Genomic DNA, 21,480 nt, shown 5'->3' with positions numbered 1-21,480 from the left:
AAATTTTTTACTTTATATAAAAAAACTTTTAAGATTTTAAGCACTGAAAATATTCAAACATAGTTATTTGACAATTTTATAAAATTTCGAATTTATATAAATTTCGATGAAGAATAATAAGAGTTGAAATTGTAAAAAAAAACATGAAAAATAAATTTTTGAGCTTTTAAATAAATTGATAATGTTTTGTTGTTAATAAATTAGTAGTTAAATTTTATTTTCGATTTCTGATTTCGTAAAATCTCTGAGACTGACGCGTTACAAGCACTTCTGCTTTTGACTATTTTTCATGGGCGCAGGGTATTAAAAGTGTAATTCTGTGACAGGATGAATGTGATGCGATGATGTCCTGTTGCACAACAATCCGTGTTCATACCATTCAGAGCGGCAAACACAATGTGTCACTTGGGTGTCAAATGGCAAAATAAATAAATATGCTGTGAAGCGGGTGTTAAGAAACTTCATATGTTGTTGCTTTTTATTCTTGCTGATGCTATGCAACAATGATAATGTTGTTATCATTATTATTATTATATTTGTTTGCTGTTGCTTTTGTTGTTGTTGTTGTGTTTGTTGTCACGCGATTTCAACAATAATCTCTTTTCTTGGGCATAAATGTCGCATTAAATTGTCACGCACTTGTGACTTAATCACGCCAAAAGGATAACAGCCAGGCCCATAACATGACCAGGCTCAGACCGAGACCGGGACGGAGACGGAGACCAACACTGAGACAGGCGATAGAACACTTCATAGTCATCGTTGGCATTCTTCGTAAGCACATCCTCATGGTTATCCGCTTGCGTGATGTGCTGCTTCCTTTTAGCTTGGACTCAACTTGGACTCCGTTGCCTCCCGTCTGATCCACTTGCATGGGGCGCTTTGGGGGTTTAGTATGGCATTACTTGTTTGCGGTTTTTATTATATTACGCTTGTGTCAAATGGGCTCAGCGCTGTCACATCCTTGACTGCTGCTAGCTCAGCGTCCTGTCAGATGACGCTCAGCCTCAATTTTAGCCAGAGTCTCAGACTCAGTCTCAGTCTGAGTCTCCCTTACTTCTTTATTCTAACACAACGTCAGTTATTACACATTGTCAGCATCTTAATGTCGAGTGCTCCGCTTTTCGCCTCTGCGCTGCTTCATCCCTCTCCCCCTCGATAACAGGTGGCGCCCCCTTTGTCAACCAACAATTATGGGTTGATCCAAATTCAAGCCCAAATAGCAAAACCACTTGGGGCCAGCGACAAGTGCCACTGTGGTGTCTTAAGCACTCACCAGAAAGTTCTCATTACTCTGCCATTTGGATTGTAACGCGGCTTACAAAAGATGAACTCGTCCCCCATCTCTGCAGATATTATTACTAATTATTATTAGAAATCTAATTAAAAGCGATTGTAATCATATTAATGCGGAATTATTACGATTACTATAATTTCAGTCAAATTGTCAAATACTTAGTTTATTCGAAATGAACTGTAGTTCTTATTTTTAGACATTAAAAATATTTATTTTAAGGACGAGGCGGAAATATGTATATTTAGAACAGCCCAATATTAAAATTAATTGATTGTGAAGTCAGTTTAAATTCCATTTTGGCTTTGAAACATATATATATTATGCAACTATGGACATAAAAGTTAATCTCAAGCCAGTTCCTCAAAATGTGGAACTCAAAATGTTAGCCTAAAAGTATGCTACAAAATTTAATAAAACATACCTATTTCGATTTTCTGAAAGAATGCTACGGAGACTATAAAATTTATGCTTGAACTCCAATCTTATTTCAATTTCATAAAGAAATGAGATGCCAACCAAAAACTACCTAAAAATGTACGGGTTTTTGCTCGGTTTTCGGTTGGTTTATATTTCTGGAACAACCCTAAATATATTTGATTCTTAAACCATGCTATGGAAGAATTTTTAGCAAAAATGTGCTTTTAAAAAGCCAAAGGGTTATCTTTATTTGTTAAAAAGCTTAAAATCCAAGCTAGCAATTAAAGAATTAAATAATAATAATTATAAATATAATTAGAAATAAATAATAATTTTAACAACATAACTTAAATTTGGAAATTTATGCAAAAAGTATAATTAAAATTAATCTTAAATTCGTAAAATGGTTTATAAATATAATTAAAATATATTTAATTATTATTACTTAATGTAGAATGCATTGGAATCTGTTTGGAGGTAGAGTATAAGAGCATCATCTTAGTTCAGAATGTTAATCTTGTGGAGCCGTGCAATTGGCAGCTGCACTTGCAATATTTTATAAGTTAAGGCACGTTTCAGTGGTTAGGCCGTTTCATCCGGTCCGCTCCGGTCCGGTTCGGTCCGGCGAAAATAGTCTGCAGTCAACTGCTTAACTTGGCCGCAATGAAATCGCAAAGTTTATTTGCTTGGCAAAGGAACAAAACGGAATTTGGACACCCGCACATTGAATGGGTCTCTGTAACTGTAACTAGAACCCAAACCACAATGTAAGCCCAATCTCAAACCCAAGCCCAACACAGATTCAAAACATAAGTCCGAGTTCAAGTTGAAGTCGCAACCCAAAAGCCGAAAGCCGAATCCTTGAATCCTTGACTGATGCATAAGTGCTAAAACTCTTTTGTGGTTTCTTGGCAGCAGCTAAAATTGAATTATAAGCCAAAAGCAACGTTCGCATTGCACCACTGAACCACCACAGCACCACCGCTCAATTTCTCTTAGGATATAACCTTATACTTATGATGAACATTTTTCGTTTTGGGCTAATTTGATTACAAATTTTGCAAATGTTTATTAAATTTGCATTGTCAATTAAGTGTGGACTATGCACAGTGTGGAGTGTGGAGTGTGGGATGTGGAATGTGTTTTGTGGAACTTATAATTGCATTAGGGACTTGGTTTCCCATTGCCGTCCATAACTATTTGTCGCATTTCAGCCAAAGGATCAATTTGCTGACCCTTCAATTTGCCCAGCAATTTTCGCAACGCCCACTATTCTGCATTTTCCGTCTATGGACTTTATGCTCGTATCCAGCTCCTCGGCATAATGTGTAATTTTGCTTAGATTTACTTAAAACTGGTCGAGCTGTCTTTCCATTTGGCTTTTGCTTTGGATTTAGCTGTAGCTGTAGCTTTGGATTTGGATTTCTCTCTGCTTGATTGGCCAGCAAAAGTTTTGTCGCCAAGGAGTCGCCCAAGTCCTGTCACTGTTGTCCCAGCACACGTATGTGTGTGTGTGTGTGTGTGTGTGGTTGTGTGTAAGTGTGTGTGTCCTGATGAAAGGCCAAGTCGTCTGCTCGGCTGATTACATTGGCTTTCCATTGCCTCATTCGCCAGTCGCTTGAAAAGTTTACGTATGATTTGCTTGGAAAATTGAAATTTGCGGTTTCTGACATTGCCAATGTCCATAACCCGCCCATATTTCGCCATTTCTCCCCATAACACGCCTCCAATCAAATGGTACATGCAACTGCAAGTCCAAGTTCTGTTGCTGTCTGTCTGCCTCTTTATTTGCACTGCGCAATGGGCTTTATTAGTTGGGCATTCCACATCCGCTGCTTTTACTTGTATTAGTTTAGCAATTTGTCATTTCCATTTCCATTTTAATGGCTTCCAAATTGACCACAAATTTCATTCTGACCAACACATCCAAATTGCATGCTTTCGTCTAAGCGTTAATAACTTTCTTACAAATAGAAAGAACTTTTGATTAGATCCGAAAATACCCTGTCGATTTCTAAAGTGAAATCGAACACATTTTGTCTTAAATAAGACAATTATTTCTTTAGAGTTGGAATGAAAAAAGATACGAAGGTGGATTGATATGAAATAGGCCTAAATAGGAATATACAACTTTTCGAAATGGAAAATCGTATTTTTCAACATAATCTCCATTAGGACCAATGTAGTTCAACGTTCTTAACTAAGTAATTCGTTTCTGAGATAGCCTCATCTTTGCCTGAAATCTCTTTTCGCCGAGCCACTTTTCTTTTTATTGCTCTTTGATATTGTGATCAACATTTAGTTGTTCATTTCGACCGTGCAAAAGCTCCAATTTACACATTTTTTCAATTTATATAATTTACAAATTTTAATAGTGTAATTGTTTTTCACCTGCAATTAACTGGTTGACTATAGTTCACTAAGCAACAAATTATATTTTAATTAAGAAATGTTCGCTACTATATTTAGGGCAAAGACTTAACAATCAACCCTCGCAACTGTTGATTTACCTACTATATATAAGGTAGACAAATTTCTACACATACTTGAATAGAGTAAAATACTTATATACTCTTGTAATAAGGACGTGAACTCTTTTTCTGCTCTTAATAAATTTATATTGATACGGCATACCTCTGTTCTACCACTTTACAGGGTATATTCAAGCGTAAGCGTGTAAAGTTTCAGTTTCTGCTATATTTTAGGAGAAAAACAAATATTAAAATTACAATTAATTCAAAATATTAATTAGTCTTGCATATACTCTACATAAAAAATGTACTTCGTCCATTTGCAAATGAACTTCTCCATACATATACATTTGTACTTAAATTATATAAAGCACGATTTGGGCCAATGCAACAGCAACAAAAACATGAACAAAGTAATAACAACAATCAAATACAAATAGCGCACAAACAAGTTTTATACCAAACTCAGCAAGCAAACTATAAGATTCCTTAAAAATGTGATATGGTTCATAGGGTATGTATTGTGAATTATTTAATAATAAAAACATTTTTTTTTCCTTATAATTTGTATTGAATAATTTTGATTCTAAATAGATTTATTAATATACTTAAAAATAGTTTATTTTTTTATAATTTTGTTAATTTAATTTCACCAATTAAATGCAGGTCTTAAAATTCAAGACTGTTACACAGAATAGAAAGAATTAATATACCTAAACAACAGTAATCACAGATACACACAAACATATATGTGATTGCCAATTGAACAAGAGATTCATGTATAAACATCAGATAGTGAACGGCTTATTTCATATTCAGCACATCGCTCGACGGATGCTAATGTGGTTGCCCCAAATCCAAAGTAAAATAGGTTTTTCGATTTAAAAAATGCATTTGCAAATTTATATGATTGCAATGGTAAGTTCGCAGATTTAAGTACATGCATAGGTACATAAATATAAATGTAATATATATCTGCAGATGGTTTCTGTTGTCGTCAGCAATATAGAAAGCGAGTGTCTCGAAATCCATCAGTTAAAACACTTCGACCTGGAGACCCTATCGCCCAATACACCCGCTGAAAAGATCCCAATAAATATCAATTGGATTACATTGGCGAGGATGACAAACTGAGTCTGCAGCGAATCGGAGACAAAGCCAGTCCACAGGAAAAAGTCATATTAGAACGCTGCTTGGCCCAATACGATGGGATGAGCACATCAGCTCCATGTGACTATGGATACCTCATTCTCCAGTGTGTGACCCTGAAGACCGAATACAACGAATCCTAACTATGTGCAAAACAACTTGAATTAATGTACAATGAATAATCTTATTTATTATAATCAGACCATGATTCTATAAATACACAGACCTGCTTCTAACTGACTTTAAATGCTGATTATTGAACCACAACATCGTGAGCTGTAACTTTTAATTAATTAGTCAGCATATTTATCACAGCGTATAATTAGATTTTTCTATCAGAAATTAAATATTCTACACTGAAAATATTAAAAATTTAATTTGAAGCTAATCGATCAAATAATAATAATAAAATACTTATTACAATACTATGTCACCCATTTTTAAAACACATGAATCAACATACTATTCTTTTCAAAAATCGAAAGATTTTAAAACAAACTTGACCTGATCCAACGCCATGGGACATGGCTATATCGACTAGGCTATTGTTGCTGATCAAGAATATATATGCTTGATAGGGTCGTAGATGCCTCCTTTTCCCTGATACATACATTTCAACTAACACAATATACCCTTTTACTTATTTTTTAAGTAACGGGTATAAAAAATAAATATAATTTTTTTTACAATTTATATAAATTTCAAATTTTCAAAAGCAATAAATGCAAATATCAATATTTTGTGTATTTCAAAATTAAAGGTTTTTACATTTTTCTGGTTTTCAAAGGCATAGCATACATATGATATTTTTGGCAATAAAATATTAATGTATTCATAGAAAATTTTCACTTATAATTTTTTTATCATTACCGGTTTAGCGAGCTGAAACTAATTTCAGAGATAATAACAATAAAAAATATTCAGATTCATTTGGAAAATACTTGTAAGATTTATTGAGATAGCAAACATATTAAACATATATGTTATTCTTTTCCCTCAGGTTGTTCTTGTTATTGATGTTAATTTGGCATTTGCTGCTGCTCTCAATGCTCTCTCTTTCTTCATTGTTCATCAAGCTGAACTGTAGCTTTTTATAATATAGTATAAGATACTTCTACATATCTAATTATTACATAAAAAAAAAATTTAAAAAAAAAAAACAAACACTACGGCGGCAAAATCTTATCACATGACAGGTATGATATATATTTTGATATATCGCATTTGAACATCATAACATAGATAATGCCTAGAGTATGGTATAATAATTGGTCATTTTGTGGAACCAATAAAAAAAAACATATACATTTATATGTAGGTATATATCTAATAAATATATGTACGTATATCTAAGCATATACAGTTTATGTGAATATATGCTGTATGTTATTTGTAGTCAGTGCTTACTGTACTGACATTAACATTGCGCTCATCGTTACATTAACTTGGTCTACTGTCTTTTTGGTAATCAGTTTTGCATTTGTTGCTCAATTCGACTACAAGAAATATTGTTACACAATAAATAAAACATTAAAAAAGTCGACGAAAAAAAAAATTGTTGTTGAAAATGTTAAATAAATTGTTAGTTATTAATAAATAGCAGCGATCTCCAATGCGATGCTCTCCCAGTTCATGACAAAGAATTTGTGTGATGTTTGATTGGAATAATTAATGTTATGTTTGTTGTTAATGTGGTTGTTGTTTAGCACACGAGACGCTCATTTTCGGGACGAAAGATGCGCTCATAGTTCTCAATTAGCACCTTGGCCAACATATTCATACGGCCAATATCAAAACTGATCTCATTTGCCGCTAAAAGGCAAGGACCCCAAACAATGGCCAGATTCGAGGCAGGCATTCGATTCGAGGCACTAAACGCTGCAACACTGTGAACAAAAAGAATAACAATAATTAGTAAAACTTATTCAATAATTACAATTATTTCAGTCTTTTTTAATTGTCGGGGAAATAAAGTTATCGATAATTTTGGATTAATAGCATTATTAAACTTATAGTTGACTAAGATGACATTTTTTAAGTAGTTTTTGGAAAATACACTGTACACAGAGAGAATTGTATTGATCTTTAGAATCTACAACAAATTATTCATTAGATAATGTATTAGTGTTTTGTAGATGATTAATAGAAGATATTTATGTCTGTGACTTTTCCTACAAAATAGTTACAGAGGAATCTGATTGATAGATATGATGAGATGAAATTAAATAGATTAACGATATCTTTAGCTATCTTCATTCAACTTCATAATGACAATTCTATCAAGCTTTTAGAGCTGATTTAAAAAGTATAGATAGATAGATATGATGAGATGAAATGAAATAGATTAACGATAACTTTAGCTATCTTCATTCAACTTCATAATGACAATTCTATCAAGCTTTTAGAGCTGATTTAAAAAGTATTTCTAGATAAATTAAAGATTTTTTCGTCGGTTAAATCCCTCTTTCTCTTATTTCTTACTTTACATAGCTGAGTGAATCATAAGACAAATGAGTTACATCTTAAAAGATTTATCGAAAATGTATCGAGGCTGTCAAGAGATTTTCTTAATACTAAATTTAATTATTTCTAGTTTAAAAACGAGCTCTTTCTGTATTCCCATTTCCTTTGCTGGAGGAAGGGACTCCCTTGAGATGAACTCACTTGGTTAAATGTTTGATGAGGAAACGCAGCGTCGATCGATTCGGTTCGGGCATGTCATCGAAGGCCAAACGCATCCGTTCGATGGCAGCGTCGTCGGAGAGGCGACCTAAACGCTCGTAGGCCTCCTGGGTGATGAGCGGGGCGGGGAGCTCGCGAAAGAATTGCTTATGGAGGCTGGTTAGCGTATTGATGTCATCAGTCTGAAGCCAGCGAGGATCATAGAGATGTGAGAGCTTCAGTTTCAACTCATCAACCAGCAATTTGTTGCCCGAGGCACGATAGAGACCATCCTGATCGATGCAATCGGGACGCTCGATGTGAGCACAGACATCGACCACAAAACGTGGCACATACGGATGGTCGGACATGTTCAGCTCCAAGGCACTCAGACGTGCTCCAAACAGCGGATACTTTGATTGCTCATCCAAACAGAGGCTATTCACCTGACTGCGACGTCGCGATTTCTTCTCGCTCTTTGGCGATCGATTGCTGTAGAGTGCAGAGAGATGTCATTAGAAGGTTGTATATACATATATATAAAAGGAGCGGAAATTACTTACAGTCGAAATACATTGCCGTTAACTGTAACTGCAATGTGCAACATACAACATGCAACATGCAACAAGCATCAGCGTCATCAGTCAATATGGCATCAGTCATCATTATAATTGGTGGCACATGAAAAACATAACAAAACAATGTCAGCTGATTAGTGCAAGTCGGCGCATATATATGTATGTATATATGTATGTGTATTGTACATATATATGTATATAGTATGCACACTTCAAGAGGTTATGATATAGGTGAATTGTGCGTGGTAAGCCTACACTCTGAAAATCGTCTATGCAACATCTTTTAATATTATCGCTCTCCCTCGTCGACTCTCACACTCCCACAACTCGGCTGTTAGCTACCAGAATCTCAACTGTTGTTGAAGCCATCACAACTGCGACGTCGACTTCAACGTCGAAAGCAAATTGTAGTTGTATAAATATTTATCGTTTTGCATTCTATGTACTTTATATGGGCATGGGGGCTTTTGCACACGAATTTTTAATGGACAATGTGACTCGCTTGCATTACGACAAACAAAACCACAGCACACACATCACAACAATAACAATAACGTATGCACAATAATCGAACACCTACCAAGATTCCCCACAGTGAATCATTTGCCACACTCGATGCAAAATTCCAACTACCAAAAACAAAAAACAAACAAAAACAGAACTAAAAGTGAAATCCGCGAGACTTTCATTAACTAAAACAGGCGCAGACAAGACGAGTGAGAGAGAGAGAGACAGATATTACCGCTCATCTTTGTTCCCCTTTTCTAACTCCCCAGCCCATTCCTCAATTCCAAATCACATTCATATTCACATTCACATTCGCATTTGCAAATTCCAATTCCATTCATAGCTGTCTCTAAGCATGCCTCTCCATCTGGGCGTGTGTGTGCGAGTGTGTGTGGGCGTGTGTGCAGCCTTTTAAGGTCGCTCAGCTATTGAGTAGCTGACAAACTGGTCTCTAGACTCACGAGTCGAATCTTGATTCAAACTTCACAGACATTGGGGCGCCCCTACATGAAATGGGACCAGCATGTGGGCTTGTGTATCATCCAAGTTAATAAGCACATCATTCTCCTAACACTTTTTGTGCACAGATTTGATATAGCTGCAAATTTATTGCATTAATTTATTTATTTTTAAAATGTAATTAAACTGCATGGAATAAATTTTGAAAGAATCCATTTATTTTATAGAACATATGTACCATTTGTTTAATTTTGATATTTAGGGATTTCGAAAATATGTTGATAAAAATTTTATATCTGACAGCAATTCTTCTCAAAATTTCTCAAAAATTGTATCTTTTAAAATCCATCAAAATCGAAAATAGTTGTATTATAAAAAAATGTATTTCCTTTGGTGTCTTATTTTGTTACTTTTGTAAAAACAATAAATATCTGGAAAAAAAAAAACTTTATTGGTTTTTACGTCATTAGTTTTGTAACGATAATACGGTCGAAAGTATCTACTTATGGAAAACACCTGCAAAGTCTGCTTTCCAACACTAGTAACTATGTATTTAAAACGCCCCTTTTCACGGAGAGTGAATCTCAGCGCAAACAGTTGTTACACTGCCAATTACTCAAGTGATTGTTATTGGGGTAAACTCCCCTCTATTTGCCCCCTTGACAACGCCACTGCCATAAACCATACACCATACACCACTCACCTGTGTGGTAATTATAATTAATTGGAGAACTTGTACGAGTATGTACTTACACTTCATGCGCATTCGATTCTTAATCGACTTCTTGTCATCCTCGCCGGGCAAATCGACAAGATTGCCAATGGAGGCGCTCTTAAATCGTTGCAATATCGTTGTTTGTTGCGTCTGTTGCACCTCGTTGTCTTCTTCGATTTGCTGGGCACGCAGAATATCAGTCACTGGCACAATCTGCAAGCACAAGACAAGACACGCAACACCCACATAAATATAGATGGACAACAACAGCAATATATGTATAGACAATACAACAACAAGAGTTGCACACTCTTCACACACACAAGCTATGAGAAACAAGATACAAATTGCAGATGCATTTGAGATAGAGATACAATTTAAGCAACGACTGCAAATTAATTGCAACTTTTCGTGCTTTCCACTTGATTTTTCTTGAATTTTCTTGATTTTTCCAACATTTTCCTTCATAATTTGTTCAGTTTTAGTTCTTCTTACCGTTGTTATTCTACGCTTCGATTTGCCTTTACCCGTCATTTGTTATCTCTTTTTTTTTTTTGCAGTTGCCCGCACCCAAACCCCCCGTCGGCAAACGAAAAAACAAAAAAAAAACAAACACACACGAAAGAAAATAAAAATTGATAAGAAATTGAATTGAATTTTGTAGGAGAAGCAAAAGCGACGCGTGCAATGAGAAACGCAAACGGTTAATGTGCCCAAGATAATGAAATGTTGAAAAGTGTTTGAGCATTGCACGAATTTGTTGTATTTATTATCGTTCTATCGGCAACTAAGCTCTGTTATACGATCCCTCCCCCTTGCCTTTCTCACTCCCTCCCACTTACCCCTGCTCCACAGAATGTAACTACTTATATAAATACACATACATACATATATACATAGATATATATATATTGTGGATATTCCGTTTCTTCATGTCTTGCTCAGCATAAACAATACGACACATAAAACTTGAAATGGGCAACGCACTGTAGAGCACAGTGCTGGTCAGCTGTCTAGAAACGCATCTGTATTTATGTAAGTATATAATTATGTACTCAGGTATATATAGTTGGCAAATCAGCTGTAAATACGTCAACAACAACAGTTGGCAACTTGGATTACTTGCTCCAATCGTTGTGGCGTCTGTGCCAGCCATGAACACACACACACACACACACACATACACACATCATGTGCGTATTTTTTGCATTCCAGGAATTAATCCAAGCAGCTGCTATGGCCCCTCGACCAAATGTAAATATTTTCTTGATTTTTCTCCAACCGTCACGAGTCAGTACGAAAGAGAAACGATAACAACTATGGCGTCATCGTTGCAAATCCCTCAGTTATCGATCTCATTTTATCAACAAGGCGTCTTGCATCTTAATAATCCACTTAATATTTTGGACTTACACTTATAACAGCGAAGAATAATGAAAATTCGAATTTAATTTTGTGTTTTTTTACTGTAATCAGATGAACAAAATTTTTACAAAGTTGCATTTAAGCTAAACTAGTACGTTATAAATAATTATTAACATATTACATACTTAAGTAATACAATTATTATTCAAGATACTAGAAATTGTATTTAATTTAGAAAGACCTGGGCTAAAAACTCTTTTAAAAAATCAAATCGGTTTTTAACAAAAACATATTATTGCATTAGAACTATAATCCAGAAAATCTTTGATGCTTGGAAATATTTTCTTCACTAGAGTTTCACCTTGCAAAGCAAACAATATAGGAAAAACGCTAGAAAATCGCGTGCGACTCGCGCATTTCGACAAGTGGAATTATTTCAATAACCTGCGCTGTTTTATCAGTGCAAAATTTAAAACTAAAATGCGCAAGATTATAATCAATTTTGTTATGCTTAATTTGTTGTTGTACTTTTTATATGTATCTTCTTTTGTTTGTTTGTTAGTTTGTGCATAAACAAAAAAGGCAAATAATGCGTTGTGTTTTGTTGTTGTTGTTGTTGTTGTTGTCGTCGTCTTTGTTGGCATTGTTTTTGCAATTACCGCGGTCGCAGATCGCGCTTTTGGGCATGTTTAGAATATGTAGTTGTTGTTGGCCAACTGATTAGCATACTTGTCGAATTGTATCTGTATCTGTATCTAAATCTGTTGTTGTATCTGAATCTGAAACTGTATCTGATCAGTAGCTTAATTTGCAGGGTAACTGCAAGTCCAGCATACTCCCCAACAGCATTCTAACATGTTTTATTTTTTGTTTATATAAATTTTGTTGTATTTTTAAAAATTTAATTGATACGACCTCGAAACACGGTACAAACTTGTGTCTGTATTTGTATCTGTATCTATTGGTGTATGTCTCTGTATCTATGTAGCTGTGAGTTTGTGTATATTTGTTATTGCCATAAGGCCGCTGTCGCTTAGCACTCGCTCGCAATTTGCCCATGTGATTCATCATTAAACACAAAATACTTGTAGAAAAAACCAAACAATGTCGGCATTTTTTGACCTGTTGGTCTTTGTTTTGTTTTGATTTGCGTGTGTCTCAAAAGTATCTCAAAGTGTTGTTTGCACGTCTGTCTATCACTTCGGGTTGCTTCTCGCTTCTCAACTGGCCCCGCATCTTTCATGGACACAATGTCAATGCAGCCAGCTAGCAAATTCAAGCTGAACAAGTCTAGAGATTGTCTTAGCCACATAAATATCCCCAACCACATTCATAAGCATTGTTGCCAAGTGTATGTAACATATATTGACTTGGCATTGCGTAGGCAAAGTCACAGCAATGTTATTCAAACATCCGCTGCTCAATTGGGTTTTTTGTGGCACTTGCAACCTCGACTAACTCTACATATATCTCATTTTTTCGGCTCTATGTATTCAATGAGTCGGTTTTAAGCTCGCATTATACATTCAAATTCATTCAAGCACACTCATTCTTGACCAAACTCAGCAGCTCTTTAAATCTATTCAAATATAAAATGATTATACAATTTCAGGCTCATAGTATTGTATATTAATTAGTTTTAGCATTTTAAGAAAGTTTTATACGGATTTCTCAAGAAATTTGAAGCATTCTTAAAGTTCCAGGAACCAGAAAACAATTTCTTTATAAAATTAAACTTAAATTCAAATTTAAAACATAATACACTTATGAATTTATTCAAACCTTTTTAAAAAATGTTTAAAAATCCTTTCAGCTGAATGATTTGGCAATTAGCGGAACTTTAATTGAAAACTACATTTCCAGAACTTTTTTGAAAATTAATTAGAATTTATTTTAAAAAGCTTTCAATTTATTGCAATCATAATATACAAACATTATTAATATTATGATTGTAAACATTGCTCCAATTAGGGATTTTTAAGTACTTAAGCATTTTAGGTGATAAAAGATTTCCGCTAAAAAAAAAATATATTACAAAAATACCGACTAAATTTCGAGAATTGCGATAAGTTCAAGGCAATTTTGAAGCGCTGCTCGAAGAATCCGGTCCCTAATTTAAGCATAGGAAGCCCAAGCCCCGTTTTTTATGTATTTCTGTTAAACAAACCGAACTGATAAATTGTATGTATGTAAAAAATGTCTGCAGAACAAAAATAAACAGACGATTTTACAAAAAATATTTGACTAATGATTAACCAATTAAATGCTGATAAACGTTGAAACGGGGCGTACTAAGAGGCGAGGCAGGGGGAAGGGGGAGGGGGAACTAGGGTATTAACCACAGCATACAAATAATAAAAATGAGAAACCGGTTTCCAAAAGCTGATGGCAGCAGGCACAGTCAAAGTTAAAGAACTTGGCGCGATATTTTATACGAGTCGTGTATGCAAAAATAATTGTCGCTTTGCCCCAACGTAAAATGTGAATCAACTTTTTGGGGTCCGAGAGACTTTTCTGAAATGAAATTCCATAGAATTTCTCATGCAGCGGCAAAATGCACCAAATGCAAAAGGAAATCAAAAAGCAACAGCAACAAAAAAAAAATATTAAAAACAGCGAAAAAAAAAGAAAAACGTGAGAGGTAAATAAATAAAAATACATGCATTATGCAAAACGAAAGAAAGAGGGAAAAAAGTAATAACATATGATATAAACAAAGCGAAATAAAATAACGACTATTCCAAATTCACAAAATGAACTGTAGGTCGGCCTTTCTAATGCTCTACATAAAAAAGAACAATTTCCACACAAACAATTGTCTTTAAAATATTTTAATCGGTTTCGATAAGTGAACAGGTCAAAGGTTTGAACAACTTCAGTCATTCATTATTTTGTCAAAACCGAACCGATTTTCTGGTGGAGTGTTATTTTGCTCACAGTTTGGCCTCTTAATTCGTTCTGGATTTAAATTTTGTGAATTTAGAAAATTTAATTATTTTCGACCATCTTCGCCAAGATTATATTTCAATTCCAAGGGTCCCCCCTTGGGATTTTTGAAATTTCAATTTTTTAAATATCAAGTTTCAACTTTTAATCAACTTTTTATATCATAAATAGCATAAAACAACACTTTAAACTTTATTCTGAGACCTTTCATTTATTTGTAAAAAATTTTGCCGAATTGGACAAAAATTTTGACTTGTAAAGTTCTCAAATCAACTTCAAACTTTCATAACCTGATCAAAACTCAACCGATTTTTAAACGGAATGTCATTTTGAGTTTGGTTCGGCTTTTTAATTCTTTCTGCATTCAATTTTTATTAAATTCGTTTAAAAATTTTTTTTAATCATAGTTTCATGTTTCGGTTTGATTCTTTGTTATTTTTTATGTTATTTAAAAGCTAAATCTTAAATAATATAATTTAATTTTTAGAAACATTCAAATTTCAGAGAGCCTACGTATAAAGTATTTATTATATAAAATTTGCAATTTTTATATTAGAAAGAAAGGGTATTTGAGATTCTTGAAACTGTCTCCCTTGGGTTTTGTGTGTTGAGTGTAAAATTTTATGCAAACGCCAAAACTGTAAAGTACTTGGGTACTGGGGACGAGAGTTGCTCCCCATCAAACGGAACCAAAGGCAACGCCAAAGCAAACAAACAAACAATCGAATAAACCGTTACACACACACACGCACACACACACAGAAACTCACACACTCACAGAGTCAAAAGACTCATGCATTCAAAACACTCAAACACTCACACAGAGACAATTGCAAATTGCAGCGTTTAATTGATGGGGCCGCAATAAAAAACAATGCAATTGCAGTTCCCATTGTAATGAGCAAAAAGGGATCGGGGAGAACTAAAGAGAAAGAGATGGGAAGATGTAGAGATGGTGAGATAGGGGGAGTAGGAAATGGTGGGAAAAGGGACGGGACGGGACGGGACGGGACGGGGTGCCCACTTACCATGTCTTCCTCATCCTCACAACAGTTGACATCTTGGAGCTGCTCACGCCAGGCCAGCACCGAGGTGGGAATCAAAAGTCGACCGCTGGAACGAACGCGCAGCTTGCGGCCGGCGCGAGCAGCGACGCCGCGTTTGTTGTTCGCTGCCGCAGCCAGCACGGCCAATGCCCAATCCTCTTTAAGCGGACGGGGAATCGATTCCGGAATGTCATCGTTATCCGCTTCACAGCTACAGCCGCTGTCATCGTTGCTAGCCGAGATTATAACAGAAGTTGCTGACGTTGCTGCTGGCTTCGATATAGACGCTGACGTTGACGCTGACGCTGACGTCGGCGGTGGCGGCGCTGGTCGTCGAATGCGCGTCATGAAACGCTGATGAATCTGAGAGCGTTGATAGTCATAGAAGATGGCGCTGTATTTTTGCGGCTCCTTGAGGCTGTAGAAGATGCAAATGTTGCGTAGCATTGGATGCGTCAGCAGCGTTGCACTTGCCGCATTCTGCGCTCTACCGCTGCCGCTGCCGCTGCCGCTGTCGATGCTGCTGCCGCCGGCGCTGCTAATGGAGCCCAACGTCGCCGTGCTGTTGGTGACTGTGCTGCCCACGCTAAGCGTCTCAGCGCGTTCTCTCTCCCTCTCCCTGTCTCGCTCTTGCTCTCGCTCTCTCTCACGCTCGCGCTCACTCTTCCCTTGCTCCAGCTGCCGCTGATTGCCAGCCTTTTCGAACATGAATTCATCATCCGTCTCCCAGGCGCCGTGATCCATTGACGCCGTTGGCGACGGCAGCGGCGACGTTGTTGGCGTCGCCATCTCTGTCGCTGTTGCTGGCGTCGTCGCTGGCGTCGCTGTCGCTGTCGTTGTCGCCTGCTTAGTCAGCTTGTGACGTGCCCCGGCTGCAAATGCTGCTGCCGCCTGTAGAGTCAGCGCCTCAGCCGCAGCATCATCCACATCGACGTCGTAGTCGACGTCGACGTCGGCTTCAACATCTGCGTCATCATCGCTAACGGATTCGGCAGCTGTGATGATCTCAAAATCTTCATCATCGTTGTGTGGAACTGGCTCCAATGTTTTATATTGCCATATGGTCTGATAAATCGACTCCTCCTCCTCCTCTTCCTCCTCCGCTTCCTCTTTTTCGTCCACCTCTTCCACGTCTTTCGCATTCACATTCCCAATATCATTCTTCATCTCATTGCTGTTGTTGGCATTCTCATTTCGGGGTTTACTCAGAGCCGTGTTGGGATTACGAACCGGCACCTGAGGCGCCGGCCGACGAACTTTTATCACACAATTCTATAAAAATCGAAAGAACAAACTTTTCGTTGTCATTCACGCATTCCATAGAAACAAATCACCTTTAAATCTCTGCAGACTTCAATTTGAGCTCACTGCAAACCGCAACAATCAATTAAATCGTGAAAACGAAAATAGTTTTCCTAAAATGCATGCGAATTAAATTAAGATAAACCCGCATAAAAACGTAAAATTTGACTTAAATCGCATTATCGGAACATCGAAACAAACTAAATAATTTTAAGTAAATGCAATTCTTTTTCTAGGTTTATAATAAAACTGTTGAATTGATAGCTGGTACAGTAAAATATTTTTTCTTAAGACATTCCCAAAAACGCATTCTCTGAGTTATTTAACCCTCTACTGCATGCCCATAGAACCATTAAGGAAAAACATTTTTTCTATGCATATGTAGGTTTGTTTGGGATATATTAAGAAAGAAGAGGAAGCAGTGAAATAAACTCAATTATAATGGATTTTTTCATTTTTTATTTTGTGTATTAAGAAATATTTGAGCAAATTTTTTCTTTTTTGGGAAATAGTTTAGAAGACAAATGGAATTTGGCTTCGACAGTTTTTCCATAAAATAATACACATGTATATGGCTTAATCACACTCAAATTATAAGTTTTTATCAAAGAAAAATATTTCCAAATTTCCAATAGAAAATAGTGAAAATATTATGGCCGATAATAATAGACTTTGCTTAAGAACCATTTTAAATTAAATAAATTTTGTTTAAAATGAAAAGCCATATATGGCACTATATGCGGTAGAGGGTTAAGTCATTTATTGTAAGAGCTAGACGGCTTGAATTTTCACAGTACATACATAGTTCCTTCTATTCCAAGAAACTACGTTACTCAGTGCGTATTTTAAAATCGAAACATACCAGTTGCATATCAAAAGTTAATCGTTTTCACTATCATAGTTAAAGAATCCGAATGTAATTACATAATACTCGTTGCAGGCACTTTTGAGCACGTTCACTCGTTACAAAGCGTTCGCAATGAACTGAAATCTCACAATTTGCATTGATATCTTTTGACGTATAATTGACGTTGACTGATTAAACAACTGTTTTGATTTCCAGGTAACTTTAAAGATACACAAGTAATGTATATACTATATTTAAGATTATTTCATTTTAGCTGTTTATTGTTTATCACTTTTTCTTTTGCACTCACTGAAAAAATAAAACAAAACAAGTAAATAAATAACAATAAAATGCAGGCAACAACACTTTTCATAGCACCTCGAATTGTTGTTGTTGTTTCAGAAATGGGTTCGGTTCGGTTGCAATCCGAATTCGAATTCGACTTTGGTTCGTTTCGGTTTCGTTTCAATTCTGTTTCGCTTTGTAACGGAGTTTACAGCTCACGCGCTCTTTCGCTCTCTCTCCTCTTTCACTCTCTCTCTCTCGCCTCTATCTTTCTATCTGCACACACTACCGTTATATATTCATAATTTACTCTTTAATTGCGGGAAACTTGCAGTGAACCCAAATTGTTGTTGTTGGCAATTTGTTTTTAATTAATTTGTTTTTTTGTTTATTTTTAATTATTAAAAATCTAATTTCTTGCAATGGCTATTGACCTGCGTTGTTTGTTGTTGTTGTCGTTGTTGTTGTGTTTGTTGCTGGTTGTCATTGTCCCTCTCATTGTTGTTGTTATTATTTTCATTATTATTATTATTATTATTGTTGTTGTTGTTGTTATTGTTATTGTTTTCACTGTCGTCGCAGCTGCAGCGCTCAGCGTCGCTGCTTTGTTTTGGTGCCGCCATCGCAGCGCTGTCGACTTCGACTTCGACGCTGCTGTCGCTGTCGCTGCTGCTACTGTTGTTCGTGCTGCCACCGCACTTTGATCGTGTCTTTGTTTCGCTCTCACTCGCGCTCTCACTCTCGGAAAATGCTCGCGTCTCGTTATCGCTGCCGACTCGCGATGCGACCGCAACGTCGTCACTCGCTGGCGTCGCTGGCACAACTGCCAGCTCCAATGACGGCGGCCCCAATCGTCGCTGCTGCGACGCCGCTGACTCACACTTAGCGCTGCTCTCACAGAGCCGCCGATAGCGACGCAGCCAGCGCTCAATGTTAAATTTATCGCCGCTGCGCAGTCGCTGTCGCTGTCGACGCTGGCTGTCATGCAAAAAGGCGCTCAGCAATTTGTCATAGCCAAAGAAGCAAACGACGCTGCCGTGCAGACTGGCAGCGATGGCAGCGCTCTCCCACAACTGCTCAAGCGAAACATGGCAAGCGAGCAGCGACGTCGACTGCACTGTTGTCACTTTTAATTCAACTTTAAATTCTTCAGCTTCAGCAAGTCCGCTGAGAAATTCAGTGACAAATGCTGCATCGTGCCGTTCATTGATGCCGCAGCGACGTCGACGCTGATCGCTCAGCTGCGCTTCCCATTGTGGCTCCAATTGCTCATCTAATTGGATTTCCAATTGCTGGCATTGACGCTGACGCTGACGCAGACGCTGCTGCTCGTTTTTGGCCAGCAGCTTACGCTTGAAATCATTCACTAAGCACTGCTGCAGCGTTGTCGCTGACTGCGACGCTGGCTGCGATGCTGTTGTTGTTTTTGTTGGTAACTCGCTGCGACGCAGCATTACTAACTCCGATTCACGCTCTTGTTCCCGCTCCCTCTCACGCTCACGCTCCCGCTCTCTCTCGTAGGCCGGCGGCACGCTCTTTGGCTGCTGACAAGCGACGCCTCCGTTCGCATCCTCGTAGCAGTGCAGCTCGCGTCGCAGCGCGCTCATCCATTGACAAATGCTTTCATTTAAATAGAGCGACGCTGCTGCTGACGCCGACGTCGACGCTGACGTCTCGCTGCTCGGCTGCTGCTCGCCGTGACGCAGCAGACGCATGGCCGAGATGCGCGGCTTTTTGCGAGTCTCCTTTTCCGGCTGTTTAGCTGATTCCGGCACTGGTTCCGCTACGGGTTCCGACACTTGTGCTGGCACTTGCGCTTTCGACTCCGGTTCCGGTTCCCGTTCCGCTCGCAGTCTGCCATAAATATGCTGATCGCTGCGACTGCACTGCAATTGATGTTTGAGCTCACAAATTCGCTGCATATCAAAAGTCTCTTGAGTGCGAAAAACTTCGTCCACATTGTGTATGATTTCCAGTGAGCCGCCACCTCCCTTGCTACCGCTGCCACTGCCGCTGCCATCCCGCTGGAACAAACGACGCTGCAGCGAACTGGAGCGATTCAGCTGCTTCAGCGAACCGAAGAGACGCGTTAGCGTCGCTGCGCTGCACTTGGAATAATTGAGCAAAGTACGCGACTTGCCAGCTTTGGCAGCAGGTTGCATTGGCGTCGACGTCGACGTCGTTGTCGGTGTCTGTGTCGGCGTAGACGTCAACGTTGGCGTTGGCGTCGCCTGCAATTGGGGCGTGTTTTTGGCTGTTGTGGGCGTGCCACTTGACGCACATTCGCATTGTTCGCTGTCGCTGTAAATGCCGCGACAAAGCTCGCAAATATTTTCATAAATGTTGCAGTCGCTGCTGCCGCTCAGCGTTGCTGACGTTGGCGTTGCCGGCTGCTGCTGTTGCTGTTGCAGCGCTGCCACGACGCTGCCGCTAACAATGCACTGGCAGAAGTGACAGTAGCGACCTTGGGCTGCAAAGACGCCGTAGCCGCAGCCGCGACATAGATTCTCATAGATCGCTTCGCGGCGAAAGTATTTGCGCAGCTGCTGCGACGTTGCAGACGCTGGCAGATTCTCATAAATGTGCTGCTGCTGCTGCTGTTGGCGACTGCGCTTGTGGCGCTGCTGCTGCTGTGTCGCCTCATTCTGATTGGAAATGTGTTGTTTGTTGTTGTTGTCGCTGATTTCACTGTTGTTGTTTCTTTGGCCGCTTTTCATTTCCACTTGCTGAGGCATTTCTTCTGTGTATTTATTTATTCTTTATTTGTTTTTTTTTTAGTTCGTTGTTATTCTCTCTCTGTCACACGCGATTATCGCACTGTTTGTTGTCATTCTTATTATATGGCTGCGTCATTATTTATTATCAGTCTCACAGAATCAAAGACACGAGAACTACATACAAAAAACCAAACATATAGAAACGAAAAACAATTTTCAATTTTTATTCATTCTTGTTTATCTGTTATGCGCTTTTAATTGATGCTAGTCAACTGTCAAATGATCGCTCGCTCTCATGTTCACTTTTGCTCTCTTACTCTCTCCCTCTCTCTGCCTCTCTCTCTCTCTTTCACACATGCGCGCACGCGCTCATTATCTTTTAACCCCACACACTCACAAACATTCATACATACATACATAGAAGTACATAGCTGCACTCTGCACTTGACAGCCGCTGTCACTGCGCTGCTCTCAAATTTCTGACTCTACGTGCTCTCAGTGTTTAACCCTTAGGTTGTTGCGCCAGCTAAATCGACTTGAACGAATCTTCGTTATCAATTGTTTACATGCATGTTACTATAAAGATAATGCCAAACTGCTCATAAAGCGAAATCGGCAAAGTTCAAAATATACAATTACGAGAAAACAAATTTTCTAACTCTCTGCTATAAAAAAAGAGGTAAATAAAGAAATCAGTATAGTTTCATGCTATTCTCTG

At 37.9% G+C, this 21,480-nt stretch overlaps 1 protein-coding gene across 1 annotated transcript; it reads right to left on the bottom strand.

The window, feature by feature from the left end:
- Window positions 1-6,259: 6,259 nt before the first annotated feature.
- LOC117786704 (ras guanine nucleotide exchange factor glfB) lies at window positions 6,260-20,898 on the bottom strand. Its single transcript, XM_034625059.1, has 7 exons — window positions 20,851-20,898; window positions 18,480-20,588; window positions 15,594-16,883; window positions 10,293-10,467; window positions 8,559-8,586; window positions 7,999-8,487; window positions 6,260-7,220 (listed from the first exon to the last, which is right to left on the bottom strand). Exons 1-7 carry the CDS (start codon window positions 20,896-20,898, stop codon window positions 7,037-7,039), a joined length of 4,323 nt encoding a protein of 1,440 aa, XP_034480950.1. The 3' UTR covers window positions 6,260-7,036.
- Between the last annotated feature and the right edge of the window lie 582 nt (window positions 20,899-21,480).

The sequence above is a fragment of the Drosophila innubila genome, chromosome X (genome assembly GCF_004354385.1).
Source record: "Drosophila innubila isolate TH190305 chromosome X, UK_Dinn_1.0, whole genome shotgun sequence".
Lineage (NCBI taxonomy): Eukaryota > Metazoa > Arthropoda > Insecta > Diptera > Drosophilidae > Drosophila > Drosophila innubila.
Note: the sequence above shows the minus strand (reverse complement) of the source record. Positions and strands in the feature narration are given on the sequence as shown.